General features: G+C 46.9%; 1 protein-coding gene across 4 annotated transcripts in view; it reads left to right on the top strand.

Annotated features, from left to right (window-relative positions):
* Positions 1-17,971, top strand: part of ZDHHC14 (zDHHC palmitoyltransferase 14) — a 302,219-nt gene that overhangs the window by 165,337 nt on the left and 118,911 nt on the right. For all 4 annotated transcript variants that reach the window (XM_008007682.3, XM_008007680.3, XM_008007681.3 and 1 more), the window contains exon 2: positions 5,048-5,208. In XM_008007682.3, the coding sequence (XP_008005873.1) occupies positions 5,048-5,208 (161 nt within the window). The remainder of the gene's footprint in view (positions 1-5,047; positions 5,209-17,971) is intronic.

Raw genomic sequence — 17,971 nt, 5'->3', positions numbered from 1 at the left:
AAGACTAAGACGCCTGTAGCCTGTTTTCTACACTGCCCTGAGTTGTATGTAGGTCACAATTCTTGAGACAGAAATAGGATTCCATTTGGTGTTTATATCTTTGGCAGCTGCCTCATCATCTTGTATCAAATCCAGGCCCTCAGGGATGGAGTCTTCCTCAACACAGATGGCACTTAGCATTGGAGTTCCCATCCACAGTTGCTCAGAAATATGAAGGAGCCATTTTCAAGTCATCTGAGCTCAGGCGAAGAATTTGCCATACTGTGCACAGCACTTCCTTTAGCTGTGAAGCTGTGCCAGTCTGTGGGTCGACTGAGATGTCCCATTAGTCTCACCTCCTTCAGGAGGTAAACATTCACAGTCGTGGGCAGGGTCTGCTTATTGCCTTGTCTTTACCACAAGGACTATAGATGCTCTCTGCTTTATCTGAGCAGCAGTTTGAAGGTGTCTCAGTAGCCCTGACCTCATTGTTTGTTTAGGGTTGGGAATTCTGCTGCTTTTATAAAAAGTGAGTTGTTGAGGATTTCTAGGACAAATTCAGCACTGTCCTCTGTCACACACACAGGCTGGTGGAACGGGACTGTCACAAAGCACCTAGCATTGTACAGAGTTGTACCAACATATGGTGCTTCATCTGCTAGAACTTTAGCACATGGAAGGTCTTAGAGGTTCCAGCAAATGCCCGTAGAAGGTTAATGTGAGGCACACTCGGCTCAGTGAGCTGAGGAATATCCTCTCCTGTCAGCTGAGGGAGCCTCGTGGGAGGAACCGGGCCTTAGCATCTGTCTGAAGGAAGTTATGGGACCTAGCAAGCCAACAAGAGTAGAGAAGTTCTAGACCAGGTCTGTGGTTGCTGAGGGTATGGGTGACTTGACTCTCCTCCTCTTTCAGGTAAATTTTAGTAAAATTCACTAAGTGGATTCTGTTCATTCAGCTACTCAACAAATATTTATCAAATTTGGTTGCATTTTCCACCACGCGAGGCATCCTGCTAGGTGCTACAAAGGACACGAAGAGGAAAAGGGGCCAGTCTCACCTTCCAGGACTTTTAATCTAGTGAGGTGCATGGAGCATGTCCGCAAATAGCCGCATGTCCACAAATATCCACATGTCCTGAGGAAGGGGAGCAAAGGAAAACACGGTGGGGGGCCAGAGAAAGAAGCGATCCCTTTTGTTTAGGGGTGAGCCCAGAAACTCTACCAAGGCTTTTCAGGAAGCGGTATTGAGCTGGAAGTGGAAGGTTGGGGAGCATCAACATGCCGAATGGGAGGTGCGGGTGTTCCAGACACATGGACTGGACAGGCAGTGCTGGCGGTGGGTGAAAGCCCATGCTTGCCTGAGATGCCCAAATGTTAGGTGTGGCCATTGCTGGGATTCAGGAAGGGGCAGTGAGAGAGAGGGAGAGAAGGTGACTAGGGGACACTTAGACACCAGATAAGGAGCTCGAGCTTCGTTGGCAGGGATGGCACAAGCATGGAAGGCTTTTGGGCAGAGACACGTGTGATTGGAGCTGGCAGTGGTGGTTGGGACAGATTGAAGGAGGGGATCGTGGTAGGCAGGGATGAGGTCACTGTTCTAGGCTGGGCACAGTGGCTCATTCCTGTAATCCCAGCACTTTGGGAGGCTGAGGCAGAAGGATCACTGGAGCCCAGGAGTTTGAGACCAGCCTGGGCCACAAAGTGAGACCCTGTCTCTACAAAACACACAAAAAATTAGCCAGACGTGGTGGTGAGGGCCTATAGTCTCAGCCACTCAGGAGGCTGAGCTGGGAGAATCTCTTGAGCTCCAGGAGTTCAAAGCTGCAGTGAGCCGTGATCATACCACTGCACTCCAGCCTGGGTAGCAGAGTGAGACCTTGTCTCAAAAAAGATAATAAATAAATAAATAAGTAAACAAAAAGAGATCACTGTTCCAGCTGTCCCCCGGAGAGAGAAGACAGAAAGGGCTTTTGAGAGGAGGGACTGGAAGGCAAAACAGAGTGGAAGGAAGGCCCTGAGTGAAAGGAAGGCTGGCCCTTTCTCTTTAAGAAGAGGGAAGGAGGAAGACAAGCGCAGGTGGGCGATGCACCTCGGTTCCCCCCGGGGGGGTCCAAAGCACTCACCAATGCAAGTCTAGGCAGAGCTGGTTTAACTATCTCATAGACCCAGAGCACGCAGTCGCCTTGTAACAGAACTCTTCCTGTAGGCTCCTTCCTGCCTCCCTGTCTACTCCACCTGCTTTCTTCTTCACCATGGAGGGGCCAAAAACAGCAGCCGGCGAGCTGGGGTGGTGGAGGGGGCTTAACTTCATATCAAGGTAGAAGTTACCATTATTCACTGGGATTATTACCCTTTCATTTACTTAAATGACACTGTTTGCTACTTAAAGCGACAAGGACTTCCTATTACCTTCATATTATGATCAGAGAAGTCACTAGACCCGCCTGAGATTTCCTGCGGGAACAGGAGCAGGAGCAGGTTCCCAGGGAAACACAAACAGATGCATTTCAGATCCGTGCCCTGACGTGTCCAAGTGCAACAGCCCGCTACGCAGTGAGAGAACCTTGGCAGGCAGTAGGCCTCCCCGCGTCAACTGGACTTTGCCTTTTCCTCCTTTCCTGGGATGGCTCTGAATAAATCAGTGTGTGCTGAAGTGCAGATACCGATCTGCAGTGTATTGTCTCTGCAGTGAGAATGTGGCAGGGGACATCCTGTTTGGGGGTTGGAGGTGATGAGAGGCCGCAGAGGCATCAGCTTGGGGAAGTGGGGTAGCTGTGGAAGACCCCAACCCCGCGGATAGTGCACTTGGAACAGGGAACGGTGGAGGGCAAGGCATGCTAGAATTTGCTCTAAGAGCAAGAGGCAGCCTTTGCAATGTTGAGCAGGTAGACTTTGCAGTCCACCAAGCTGCCTTTCAGACCCAAAAAGGAAAAAATAAGCACACCAGAGCCTAAGATCTACTCAGTCACCCTCACGGGAGGGTTCTGGCCGTTCACAAGTAGCCATCCTTGGAGAAGCTCCATAGCGTTAAGTCACAGCTGTCAACACCTGAAGTGGAACACTCTCTCCTAACCAGGTCTGTCTGCTTCACCTTGTCCAGCTGTGCCCTCGCTGAAGCTGGCTTTGCTGTGCCAACATCTTCTTCTTCAAATTCATTAATCTTGAAAAAGGGGAAAAACATGGGCTTGTTTTTATTCACTGTCATTGTTCAAATTATGTTGAATTGTGAACTCAAGTTTTTTTGGAAAATTCTCTTCTACACATTTGCTCTTTTCCCTAACCACTTTATAACAAAAAAAGTCCCCCTAAAGTAGATTATTTTAGACTAAAATTATATGTATTCAGGGTTTATATATAGCATATATATGTGTGTGTGTGTGTGTATATATATATATATATATAAAATTTCATACCAGGGTATTTTCATGCCTTTGATATAGACTGTGTTTCTTTTTTTAAAATTTTATTTGGAAATAATTTCAAACTTACAGAAAAGTAGCCAGAGTAAGAGTAGTACAAGGAACATCCGTTTACCCTTTACCCAGATTCACCTCTTGCTAATACTTGATCCAATTTACTCTGTCTAGACAATATTTTTTTGAGCTATTTGGGAGTAAGCTGCATTCATCGTGGCACTTTATTCCTAAATACTTCGCTGTACATCTCCTCGTGCTAGGAAACTTGCACAACCACGGTCCACATTATCAACATCAGCGATCGCTCCAGGAAGCTGTGTCTAGGTCTGCAGGCCTCTTGAAGGCTGGTGCACTAATGTTCTATCTATCACTTGTCTCAGCAAAGGGGATCACGGCTTTGCTCAGCAAAGGGGATCAAGTCCCAGACTCCTGCCTGCATCCCTTTGCCATCCATCAGAGACCTGCACAGCAGTGGGGTGCTGGTTCCCAGGGCTTCCAAGACCAAGAGCCCTGTCTGCTTCCCAGTCTTGGGCAGAGCTGAGCTTCCCAATCCTTTCTTCTCCAGCTCCCCATCTCTGTTTTGTCTTGAGAACATGGAAGAGGATATTCTGATGAGGTGGGCAATCTAGCATTGCTTTCCACGCTAGATGTCCTAATTCCAGGATTCTGCATCCTGTTCCCCAATGCCCATGATGTTATTTAATGTGGCAACAGTGGAGTGACTGTGGTCACTGCAGATCCCATCCTTCACTTAGGTCCAAGCATCCGAGTGCATCAAAGCGCCATGGTAAGAACTGCTCTGGCTCCAGAATACCTGGATCTGAGACCAAATGTCAGACGCTTGTTTCTAGGCTGGCCTCGTGTAGAGCTGAGTTTGTCCCAGTGGCATCTGTCCCTGACTTATCACAACCCCTGCTTCACGTCAGCGTGTCAGACTGACAGCAGTGAAGAGGTTGAGTTAAGAGGTGGGCCACGTTCGTCCGTTGGTAGCTCAGACGCCCTCTGGAAAAGCACGAGATGATTCTATTCCAGCTGCTGAAATCCCTTACATCGTCTTCAGAAACTTGCCTGCAAGTCCATTTCCATAGCTCATTCCCTTTGGAATAGATTACCTCCAAAACATGGAAAATTGGTTTCTTGCCCTTTGAAAGTGTGTGTACAGTCCTCAGCATCTGGAGCTGGCTGAAAGTCCCCGAGTCGTTTGACCCAAGTGGGAAAGGTCGGCTCGCATGAAGATCATTCTAAATTGATGTCTTCTTCTATTATGTAATCCCAGGGGAGGGTGGGGGGATCTCATAGACTCCTGGACTGTGTTTACAGCACAGAGGACACGTGTCTATTTATACAAGCTCTATGCGTCTTAGACTGATTATACAAGCAGGACTATTTTCATTCTTCTTCCAGCATCTTCCTGTAAGAGCAGAGGGCTTGGGCTGTCGTGCTGCGGAGTGGGGGTTCAATTGTCTGTAAAAGAGAACCGCAGATCTCCCCAAATGTAAATCGTTCACACTGATGAATTTTTAATGGAAATCAATTCCCCTCCTCCAAATAAGCTTTTGGCTTCTTAGAAGATAAAGACTGCTTACTGTTGATTCCTAACATTGTATATCCTTTCTTTTCCCCTTCTCCCCGGCCTGTCCAACCTGTTGGCAGCTGTCCGTACCTGGCGGTGAAAATCACTCCTGCCATCCCTGCAGTCGCCGGCATCCTGTTCTTCTTTGTGATGGGGACCCTGCTCCGCACCAGCTTCAGCGACCCTGGAGTCCTCCCACGAGCCACACCTGATGAAGCCGCCGATCTGGAAAGGCAAATAGGTAACACTGGAAGTCTGCCCACAGCCTCTGGTCACTTCCTACCTGGGCCCAGCCACAGTGGGGAAGGCAGGCCGAGGGCTATGCAGGAAGGGCTGAGCGCTGGGAAGGAAGGAGGCTGGAAATCAGTGTTCCTTAGCTCGCTGGGTGGGCAGGATGAGCTGAAGAAGAGGGGGCTGGAGGGACGGGTATCCTGGAGGCAGGACTGCTGGCCCAATCGAGCAAAGCATCGCCTGTGAGCTGTGCTTCTGATGTTTCTTTGAAACCCAAGTGTTTGATTCCACTGTACGAAGCAGCCTCCACCCCGAAAGGTCTACAGTTGTACGTTGCTGCGCTTACTCCCTTTTGCAGTCCTTGGAGCATGACCAGTCTCCATGATATCAATCTAGGACAGTTACATCTTAGACAACTTTCCTGTTTATCCAGCCTAGGATTGAGAATTTCCTTGATTTAGATATAATAAACATGTATCTGTGATATGTGTTGAGATGAATAGCTTTATTTTTCCTTAGATGTTAAAACCTATACTAAAATTTATTACAACCCATTTTGAAGATACTAAAACAGACCCTAATCCCTCACACAACAAACTTTTACATTTTTTTTTAATTAAAAAGAGAACTTTTTCTTGCTCTTAAAAGTTTGTGATTGTGAATGTGTAGCTTTGCTGTGGTGCTTTGGTAAATTTCACAGGCCCAGCAGAGGAGCTGTGATGATTCGGTGTGAACATAATGTTTAGGCCTAAAAAATCACTTGGCAGAGATATTTCTCTTCCAGGATTCCTCCTATTCTATGGACTTTCGTTTGCAGCCTCCACTAAAGCTGGAGGGAGCTCCCTGTCTGCAGTGTAAGAAAGAGCTGTGGATCTTGCTTAAAAAGTGCCTATTCTGGTCCTACCATTCCCCAAGTGCTAAAGCACAGCTTTGTCCTTCTCTCGATATCTGCCTTCATCCTTCATCTCTACTGCCTGGGAAGGGAGCAGTAAAATGCGAGTGTGTGGAGTGTGTGGTGTCGTTTGCTAGACTGCAGCTCTCTTGTGTCCTGAGGTAGGAAGGAGGGGGAGGGAGAAGCAATGGGCAGACAATCTCTTTCTTAGCCCCTGCAGCATGGGATTCCAAGACAGGGCCTGCTAGTGTCTAATTTTAAGGCTCACATTTTATAGCACTTTAATCATTTGTCAGGCCCATCCATGGCTATCACTCCTTTTTTTCCATATCTAAGCCACCCTGTAAGGAAAACTTTATTATTACACCCATTTTACAAATAAGGAAACAAAGTCCCCAACAGGGGCTTAAATGGGTGAAAGTGGCAGAGCTGGAGCCTAGAACCCAGGTTTCCAGATTTTCAGCTTTCCAGGTTTCAGACCTTGTTCCTTCCAGCTCCTTCCATCACTGGGGGGAGAGAGGGAAGTCAAACCTTGTTTCCTTCAAAACTGTGTGGTTTATGCCCACAACACACGAGCAGGTAACTTGAAAATCCTCTTCCCAGTGCAAGGGCCCAACTTCCATACTGGGGGTGATGCAATTTCCTGCAGTGAGCCCCATCTCCAGGTTAGTGCAAGTGCATCTGCAAAATCAGCATGATTAGGAACAGGCTTTCTGCCTTTCTTACAAAGTGGATGAGGCAGGGCGTGGTGGCTCACACCTGTAATCCCAGCACTTTGGGAGGTCGAGGTGGGAGGATCACTTGAGGTCAAGGGTTTGAGACCAGCCTGGCCAACATGGTGAAACCCCATCTCTACTAAAAATAAAAAAAAAAAAATTGGCCAGGTATGGTGGTACAAGCCTGTAGTCCCAGCTACTGGGGAGGCTGACGCAGGAGAATCACTTGAACCCAGGAGGCAGAGGGTTGCAGTGAGCCGAGATCGCGCCACTGCACTCCAGCCTAGGCAACAGAGCAAAACTCTGTCTCAAAAACAAAAACAAAAACAGTGAGATGCCACTTACCCTCTAGGATGGCACTAATAAAAAAGACTGACAATGACAAATGTTGGTGATGATGTGGAGAAACTGGAACCCTTGTACATTACTGGTGGGAATGTAAAATGGTACATCCACTTTGGAAAGCAGTTTCTCAAAATTCTGCAAAAGTTAAACACCATTCCTATATGACCCAGCAAGTCCACTCCTAGATATGTCCGCACAAAGACTTGTATATGACTATTCACAGCTGCATGAAACCTAACAACCCAGATGTCCATCAAAGGATGAATCGATGATCAATATGTGTTATATCCATACAATGGGATTCCATGAAAGCAATAAAAGGGAAGAAAAGTATTGATACAGGCTACAACATGGATGAACCTTAAAGACATTTGCTAAGGGAAAGAAGCCAGATACAAAAGACTATGTACTGTGTGATTTCACTTGTATAAAATGTCCAAGAGGCCGGGCGCGGTGGCTCAAGCCTGTAATCCCAGCACTTTGGGAGGCCGAGATGGGTGGATCACGAGGTCAGGAGATCGAGACCATCCTGGCTAACACGGTGAAACCCCATCTCTACTAAAAATACAAAAAAATTAGCCGGGCGTGGTGGCGGCACCTGTAGTCCCAGCTACTCGGGAGGCTGAGGCAGGAGAATGGCGTGAACCCAGGAGGCGGAGCTTGCAGTGAGCCGAGATAGTGCCACTGCACTCCAGCCTGGGCGACAGAGCAAGACTCCGCCTCAAAAAAAAAAAAAAAAAAAGTCCAAGAAAGGACAAATCTTTACAGAGAGAAAGGAGATTAGTGATTTCCTGGGGCTGGGAGGGTAGGAGTGCAGGTTGACTGCACATGACATGAAGGAGCTTGTTGGGATTATGAACATGGTCTAAAATTAGGTCGTGGTGATGGTTGCACAATGCAATAAATTCACTGCAAGTCACTGAATTGCACACTTTCTATGGTAACTGCTGTGGTACATAAATTATACCTCTATAAAGATGTGAAAAAAAGGAGGAAGAGGCCGGGCACTGTGGCTCACGCCTGTAATCCCAGCACTTTGGGAGGCCAAGGCGGGCGGATCACAAGGTCAGGAGATCAAGTCCATCCTGACTTATACAGTGAAACCCCGTCTCTACTAAAAACACACAAAAAAATTAGGCGGGTATGGTTGGCAGGCGCTTGTTATCCCAGCCACTCCGGAGGCTGAGGCAGAAGAATGGCATGAACCCAGGAGGCGGAGCTTGCAGTGAGCCGAGATTGCGCCACTGCACTCCAGCCTGGGCAACAGAGCAAGACTCAAAAAATAAAAAAATTTAAAAGGAGGAGGAGGGTGGGAAGGGAGAGAGGAAAAAGATGGGGTGGAAGAAGCAGAAGGAGAAGAGGAAGAAGAAGGCTTTGGAGGTCCTCAGACTTGGGTTTGAATCCTGGCTCACCCTTTCTCTAGTTGTGTGACTTAGGCGAGCAGTGCAGTTTTCTAAGCCCTATCCCTCTGTGTTCTTATCTGTGAAACAGGAGTAATGACATGGATCTTTTGAGGTTCTTGTTAGGATGAATGATTATAGGAAAAGTGCCTGGCACGTTGTAGATGTGTTGTAGTAAAGGATTGTTTGCTGTTTTGTCTAATTCTTCTCTTTTCAGTTTTCTCTTCACCTTCTACAAATGTAGGTTCTCATAAAAAGCTACCTGAAGTGTGACAGGAATAAATGGCAGAGCTGGTACAATATCTTTGGGTCTGCTGCCTGCCAGCTTAGCTGTGCCTCCTCCAGGCTGAGGAAGGAGTGCAGGCACCTGTAAGCTGGGCTCTTTTCCATCACTGATCTAACTCTTCATAAGGAGTCCTCCAGTATACTACTTGGCTTTGGAAGATAAGGTTGTTTCAATGAAATCTTAACACATTTATGTTGTGCTATCTGGCTAAAGGAAGAAAAATGAACAATTAGATTTGGAAACTTTTTATTGTTAGGGTTATTCGTTCTAATTATCCATTGTAGATCTTTTCCTTAGAGAAGCCCGTAATGGCCCCTTGGAATCAGCCATCTGAGTAATTTATTGAAGATTTGCCAAGGATTTAAACAGCTTTCCCCTGTCTTCAAACTTCTGAGAGGAGTAGGTGGGGAGGGGGAGGGCTCTGGGCTTCAGAGTCTGTTTCAAGGCTCTTGAAATGCCTTACACTTCTTTCTTCTGAAAGAATGTTCCCGATGACTTAGGTTGCTGCTAAAAAGACATCAAAGAATAGCAGCAGGGGGCCAGGGAAGCAGGGGTCACTGGAGGCTTGCTTGGAAACTTCAGTTTCCGAAACTCAGTTTTTACAGTTCACCCAAGGATGATCTGATCCTAAGCAACTGATTTGGGGTTAGAAAAAAATGACAAATCCTGTACTAGAAATCACAAGATCAAAGCATTTAATTTCTATTAGGGATAGACCTTTCCAGTGATCAAAATAGGGGGAAGTATTTCACATTCCACAGGTTTCATCTCTTCGCACCCCCCGCCCCCCACAGTCCTGACCCGATGCTGAGACTAAGGAAGTCAATGTGGAGAGTGAGTGAGGAGCTTTGGCTCCCAAAGCAAGGCTAGTGATTTAGGAAACTCCTCCTCCAAGCCACAGTAACCCAGATACCATATACATGATGGACTTTGCTTGGTAAAGGTGGAACTAGATCAAAGGAAGCTGGTGGGCTTTTAAACATTCACTTGCGTTGTGGCAGAATCTGAAGACTGATTACCTCCACTTTGTACGTGTTGCTGACGTGGTGGAATGCCACTTCCCTAGGCAGAGTGGATGCACCCGTGTGTGTGTGCGTGTGTGTGCACGCATGTGCGTGTGCGTGTGTGTGTGTGTTCCTTCTCTCCTTCTCTCCTTCCTCCTCCACTCCCTCCCCCTCCTTCTCCCCATCTTTGGTCAAATTCTCATCATCCAATAAATTTTCTTGTAGTACGTAGAACCAATCATCTTACTATGAGTAAAGCTTATCTTTTGTTATTTCCTAAATTAATCCTTGAAAGAGTCTCTCGAGGAAATTTCTAGAAAGCACAGCACAGCAACTTCCTGACCCTGGGAAAGCCTGGACTTGTCAGGGACACAGTCTCAGCCTATCCTAAACAGAGCATCTCCTGGGAAGACTTCCATAACCACAGGAAGTTTTGACCCACTGATCTGACTTGCTGGGCTTTTCTTCCATCAAAGATATCTTAATTCAGTGTTTAAGAGTAGAAACATTTTAATTGGAATTTTAACGACACTAACAGACTTTCGTTGGAGAAAATGCTTTCTGAGGAAAAGACTATTTAAGTCCATATAAGACCACAATTTTCTCTATTGCACAAGTTATTTCCAATTGTTTTCATTTACATTGTTATTTCACTAAAATTCTTTTTATTGGAGTAATTTCTTCTCTGCATAAAATTTATAACTAAGATTTTTCACCTATCAGTATTATGAAAGCTGCCATTATGAATTTTTTAATAGAACTATTATTTCTACTAAGACAAATTTTTTTTGTGATTTGATTTTTTACCATATGCAGTTTTAGGGGTTTTTTGTTTGGGTTTTTTTTTTTTTAGGCAGTGTTAATTTCATTTTCTGTTGTCAATATTCACCATAAAATTTCTTTAAAATTTGATGGTTTCATTGATTTGGTTTCATTGATTTTTGCCTAATGAGTAATCTACTGGCTGTGATTGATCTGTGATTGAATCTTCATACACTGTGCAGTCACTTTGTGTACTGTATACTCGTTGTCCAGACTGTTGAATATACACCCCTCTCCACCCCCAAAAAATTGGCAGGGTCAAAATAGCTGGCATTACAGGTGGCTAATTTGATTGCTTTTTGCCAGTTTTTTTTTCAGAAGGTAAGATTTTCTGACCATTTCCCCCAATTCATATTTGTATCTTTTTACTCACCTCCAATATCACCACAATTCACACTTTGCGTAGTTTTTTTTTTTTTTTTTTTTTTTTTTTTTTTTTTGCAGTGGCCCGTTTAGCTTCTCATGTACTCTGACGAGGCCACAGAGCTCCGTGCAGAATGGATTGCACCGGCCGGTGTGGGAGCCCTTGCTGCCTCTCCCATCCTCCCTCCCTACTGCTTTCCGCCCTGTTCTTGTTTTTTGTTTGTTTGTTTTTAGATGGAGTTTTGTTCCTGTTGCCCAGGCTGGAGTGCAATAGTGTGATCTCAGCTCACCACAACCTCCGCCTCCCAGGCTCAAGCAATTCTCCTGCCTCAGCCTCCCGAGTAGCTGGGATTACAGGCATGCGCCACCATTCCCAGCTAATTTTGTATTTTTAGTAAAGACGGGTTTTCTCCCTGTTGGTCAGGCTGGTCTCGACTCCCGACCTCAGGTGATCTGCCCGCCTTGGCCTCCCAAAGTGCTGGGATTACAGGTGTGAGCCACTGCACCTGGTGTCTGGCCTGTTCTTGATGGTCACTGTGATGCCGCCTCAGTAGCCTTTGGACTTTCTCCTCCACCACCAGCTTAAGCACTTACCCGTGCCCATGAAATGAAATATTCCCCATGCTTTTCCCATGTGTCGGTGTGATGAGTCTGCTGGGCCCTGATGAACAGGCCAGACAGTGTTCATGGCTGTTGTTGATGAAGCGTCTCTCCCTGTGTAGGATGTGGCCACGCTGTGGCATTTGCCCACCATCCATATTTTGTTACATCTGTGAGGATGCCAGTGCTAGGGAGGAAAGGGGTTTGCCAGAGGTCACTTGGCAAGAGCTGGGAGTCCAACGCCCACTCATCTGATACCGCACCCTGTGCTCTGACTTGCTGCACGGTCCTGCCTACCTCCTGCTGCCTGGGGAGCCAGGCCCTAAGCAAGCCATGCTTGGCTCCCTGCAGCAGTGGCACTTCCCCTTCCCATGGACCACATCCTCTCTCCCCAGCGCAGCCTCGAGCTTCGAAACAGAAAGCCGTGCCTAGCATGCCGTGGCTCGAAGACCTGGTTCTCAAATCCTGGGCTCAAGTGGGTGGAGCAGGAAGAACTTCAGGGAATTTCCAGACAATCTACCTCCCCTCTTAGAGCTTCTTGAAGATTCAGGGGCCTTTTTCTAGTGGGACTGTCATTGGTGTCTAGATGTTCTGTGATGTTTGAGGCAACGGAGAGTGGGGGAGTCCCATCGTGTCTGACATACCTTCTGGAAGAGACAAAGTCTTCTAAAAAAGGACATCCTAGAAAAACATGTAGCTTCTTTGTCTGGGGGAAGTGTTAGAACCATCTAGAGTGCACGGATGCCAGGAAGTGAGGCCGCGAGGCTCCTGCACAAGGCCAGAGTGGCAGCTTGGGATGTCGAGATTTCGATGTCCCTTTAACAAGAAACTCCAGCCTGGGAGAGCTGGAAACCAGATGTCACAACTCAAAATTATGGTATTTGGGGAAGTACCACAAGATTTTGAAGGGTCTGTTTCTAAGGGAAGGAGGGGCCAGAGATGTTTTCCACAGGATTTGGAAGGATGTGTGTGGTTTTCATCAAGGACGTTCAAGGAAGCCTGTGTTATTTATTCTTTCTATGGAAATCCAAACTTCTGGGAATGTACCATGTGTTGGCATTGAAGCCATTCTCTGATGCAAACATATTTCCTCGATTTTGAAGTTGGCGACATTACTATACACTGATGGGCGTGGGGACTTAGGACGACAGCTCTAGAAAGCTGTCTTGTGTCTCCTCTCTGCTGGTGGACGTCCTTCACAGAATTGTCTTCTTGGTCCTCTAGAGAGCTTTGTGGGTGGAAAGTGGCATTTTCCTCCTTACAGGAAGAGAAATTGAGAGAAGGGGGTTATTTAACTTGATGAGATCACACTTATGTGCTCAGCCTGCACTGAGCTTAGGAATGTGAATTCCTGAGTTAACACAGGCATTCTAGAGAGACCACAGCATCACATAGTCATTCTAGCTAGCGACCGCAGCGTCACACAGACACTCTAGAGACACCACAGCATCACACAGACACTTTAGAGGGCCACAGCATCACATAGTCATTCTAGCTAGCGACCACAGTGTCACACAGACACTCTAGAGAGACCACAGCGTCACACAGTCACTCTAGAGAGACCACAGTGTACAGACATTCTAGAGAGACCACAGCATCACACAGACACTCTAGAGAGACCACAGCGTCACACAGACACTCTAGAGAGACCACTGTATCACACAGACACTCTAGAGAGACCACAGCGTCACACAGACACTCTAGAGAGACCACAGCGTCACACAGACACTCTAGAGAGACCACAGTGTCACACAGACACTCTAGAGAGACCACAGTATCACACAGACACTCTAGAGAGACCACAGTGTACAGACATTCTAGAGAGACCACAGCATCACACAGACACTCTAGAGAGACCACAGTATCACACAGACATGCTAGAGAGACCACAGTGTACAGACATTCTAGAAAGGCCACAGCATCACACAGAGACTCTAGAGAGACCACAGTGTACAGACATTCTAGAGAGACCACAGTATCACACAGACATTCTAGAGAGACCACAACGTCACACAGACATGCTAGAGAGACCACAGTGTACAGGCATTCTAGAAAGACCACAGCATCATACAGGGACTCTAGAGAGACCACAGCATCACACAGACACCCTAGAGAGACCACAGAATCACAGAGACTCTAGAGAGACCACAGCATCACACAGACACCCTAGAGAGACCACAGAATCACAGAGACTCTAGAGAGACCACAGAATCACATAGAGACTCTAGAGAGACTACAGTGTCACATAGAAACTCTAGAGACACTGCAGTATCTCACAGATATGATAGAGAGACCACAGTGTACAGGCACTCTAGAGAGACCACAACATCACACAGACACTCTAGAGAGACCACAGCGTCACACAGACACTCTAGAGAGACCACAGTATCACACAGACACTCTAGAGAGACCACAGCATCACACAGACACTCTGGAGAGACTACAGTATCACATAGAAACTCTAGAGACACCGCAGTATCTCACAAATATGATAGAGAGACCACAGTGTACAGACACTCTAGAGAGACCACAGCGTCACACAGACACTCTAGAGAGACCACAGCGTCACACAGACACTCTAGAGAGACCACAGCGTCACACAGACACTCTAGAGAGACCACAGCGTCACACAGACACTCTAGAAAGACCACAGTGTCACACAGACACTCTAGAGAGACCACAGTGTACAGACATTCTAGAGAGACCACAGTATCACACAGACACTCTAGAGAGACCACAGTATCACACAGACACTCTAGAGAGACCACAGTGTACAGACATTCTAGAGAGACCACAGTATCACACAGACACTCTAGAGAGACCACAGTGTACAGACATTCTAGAGAGACCACAGTGTCACACAGACACTCTAGAGAGACCACAGTGTCACACAGACACTCTAGAGAGACCACAGTGTTATGCAGACACTCTAGAGAGACCACAGCGTCACATAGACATTCTAGAGACACCACAGTATCACGCAGACACTCTAGAGAGACCACAGTGTACAGACACTCTAGAGACACCACAGTATCACACAGACACTCTAGAGAGACCACAGTGTACAGACACTCTAGAGACACCACAGTATCACACAGACACTCTAGAGAGACCACAGTGTACAGACACTCTAGAGACACCACAGTATCACACAGACACTCTAGAGAGACCACAGTGTACAGACACTCTAGAGACACCACAGTATCACACAGACACTCTAGAGAGACCACAGTATCACACAGACACTCTAGAGAGACCACAGTGTACAGACACTCTAGAGACACCACAGTATCACACAGACACTCTAGAGACACCGCAGTATCACACAGACACTCTAGAGAGACCACAGTGTACAGACACTCTAGAGACACCACAGTATCACACAGACACTCTAGAGAGACCACAGTATCACACAGACACTCTAGAGAGACCACAGTGTACAGACATTCTAGAGAGACCACAGTATCACACAGACACTCTAGAGAGACCACAGTATCACACAGACACTCTAGAGAGACCACAGTATCACACAGACACTCTAGAGAGACCACAGTGTACAGACATTCTAGAAAGACCACAGTATCACACAGACACTCTAGAGAGACCACAGTATCACACAGACACTCTAGAGAGACCACAGTATCACACAGACACTCTAGAGAGACCACAGTGTACAGACATTCTAGAGAGACCACAGTATCACACAGACACTCTAGAGACACCACAGTATCACACAGAAACTCTAGAGAGACCACAGTGTACAGACACTCTAGAGACACCACAGTATCACACAGACACTCTAGAGAGACCACAGTGTACAGACACTCTAGAGACACCACAGTATCACATAGACACTCTAGAGAGACCACAGCGTCACACAGACACTCTAGAGAGACTACAGCATCACACAGACACTCTAGAGAGACCACAGTGTCACACAGACACTCTAGAGAGACCACAGTATCACACAGACACTCTAGAGAGACCACAGTATCACACAGACACTCTAGAGAGACCACAGTATCACACAGACACTCTAGAGAGACCACAGTATCACACAGACACTCTAGAGAGACCACAGTATCACACAGACACTCTAGAGAGACCACAGTGTACAGACATTCTAGAGAGACCACAGTATCACACAGACACTCTAGAGAGACCACAGTGTCACACAGACACTCTAGAGAGACCACAGTGTCACACAGACACTCTAGAGAGACCACAGTGTCACACAGACACTCTAGAGAGACCACAGTGTCACACAGACACTCTAGAGAGACCACAGTATCACACAGACACGCTAGAGAGACCACAGTATCACACAGACACTCTAGAGAGACCACAGTATCACAGAGACACTCTAGAGAGACCACAGTGTCACACAGACACTCTAGAGAGACCACAGTATCACACAGACATGCTAGAGAGACCACAGTATCACACAGACACTCTAGAGAGACCACAGTATCACACAGACATGCTAGAGAGACCACAGTGTATAGACATTCTAGAGAGACCACAGCATCACACAGACACTCTAGAGAGACCACAGTGTCACACAGACACTCTAGAGAGACCACAGTGTCACACAGACACTCTAGAGAGACCACAGTGTCACATAGGGATTCTAGCGACCGCAGCATTTCCCATCCTGAATGGCCCTCTTTGTGTGGTTTGTGTCCCTGTGTAAAGATGTGAAATCCTCTCTGTAGAACTGATGAACTCCTCCCTAAAGCCAGGATACCACTTCCTTTCAGGTAAGGGGAAGTCTGTCTTTCTCTTGCTACACCAGTGCCACTTTCTTTAGAGTTTGTGTTAAGCCAGTGTGATGATGGCATACAGCAATGTTGATATGCTCTGCTAAAAAACAGAACGTACTGTGATTATAATCATTTCTTATATACGGGGCCGTGGAAAGGGAAGGATGATGGCATAACCAGTGCGAGGAGAAGGTCACCCTGAGGGCAAGGAACACAGAGGCTGCGGTGGAGCGGGGGAGTAAAGGACCAAGCGGCATGAAAAGGATAGAAAACTTGGGACCATGCGCATGGTTCAAGAATACAGTCAAAACAAGGAACGAGTGGTCTGGAGCATGTTAATGAAAATTCCAGGCCCACCCCTACCCAGCTAAGGGCATCAAGAAAGTTGATGACATGTGGGTCCGTCCATCTCTCACAACAGCTTTCTGTGGCCCCTCCCTTCCTCCTGGGGTGCTGGCCACTGCAGGGCTCTGAGTCATGGGACATTCCAGCTTAAAGGGACCTCAGCAGTCCAGGATGACATCCTGGACAACTCCCTTAGTTTACAGATGAGTAAACTGAGGCTCAGAGACAGGTGCAACCACACCCACTGACAGCAGAGCCAATCAGTGACAGGCGTGGGACCCTCACGGGGGGTCTGGTTCCAAGTCCAGGTACTATATAGCCCTCCTTTGACTTTCTGGCTTCTGAAACGGAATCTCTAAATCCTTGCTACTCAAACTGAGGTCCGTGGAAGAGCAACGTCAGCGTCACCGGGGAGCTTATTAGAAATGCAGACTCTTGGGCCCTGACTCACCTGGTAAATCAGAATCTGCATTTCAACGAGACCACAGGTGAGTCACCTGAACATGAGAAGCACAGCCCTGGGGCCTTTCCACATCCCGCCTGTGACCTTCCTCCACAGCATAGCCTCTGCGTCCTCTCCACTGCAGCTCCCAGGACTGCCGTATTTTCAGGAGTTTGGCTACCTACAAGTTCCTCTACTTTGAGTATTCTGTTTAATCACCTCCCTCCCCGCAGTGCCCGTTAGATAAATGGCGTCTTATTCCTTATTGTGTATTTAAAATAACCGTATGAACTTACTCTGTGACTTTGAGAAGTGTGTTGACTTCTTGGGGCCTTAATTTCAGTGTCTGTAAAATAGGCCCACTGAGTGCAAAGAGCCATTCCAGCATTATCATCCTATGATTCTAGAAATAAACCCCTCTTTCTCCTTTGCTTGGTTGTGAAAATCTGGGAACCTAAGCACTTTAGAAGATTATTTCGACAGTTCCACTGCTTAAACAGAAGAAATGACGTCTTCTGTTAATTTTAAAATGCAAAGCTCCGTGCACACCCATGTAAATTCAACACGCAAACTATAGGTACTGCAAAATAAGATATTTCAATGACTCACTGGAATATTACTATCATTAGTACTTTAACTGGCGTATTTGGGAGGATAAAGCAAGATGATGGAACAGTAGCTCTTTTGAGTGAGGGAATGAGTCAGTCAGTTGGGTTTTAGAAGGAAGCCAGAGATGAAACCCCTCATCCAGAATCAGCAGGGCGACCGGCACGTTGGGCAAAATAATCTCTGGAA

Source organism: Chlorocebus sabaeus, chromosome 13 (genome assembly GCF_047675955.1).
Source record: "Chlorocebus sabaeus isolate Y175 chromosome 13, mChlSab1.0.hap1, whole genome shotgun sequence".
NCBI lineage: Eukaryota > Metazoa > Chordata > Mammalia > Primates > Cercopithecidae > Chlorocebus > Chlorocebus sabaeus.
This window is presented reverse-complemented; position numbering and strand designations above follow the sequence as displayed.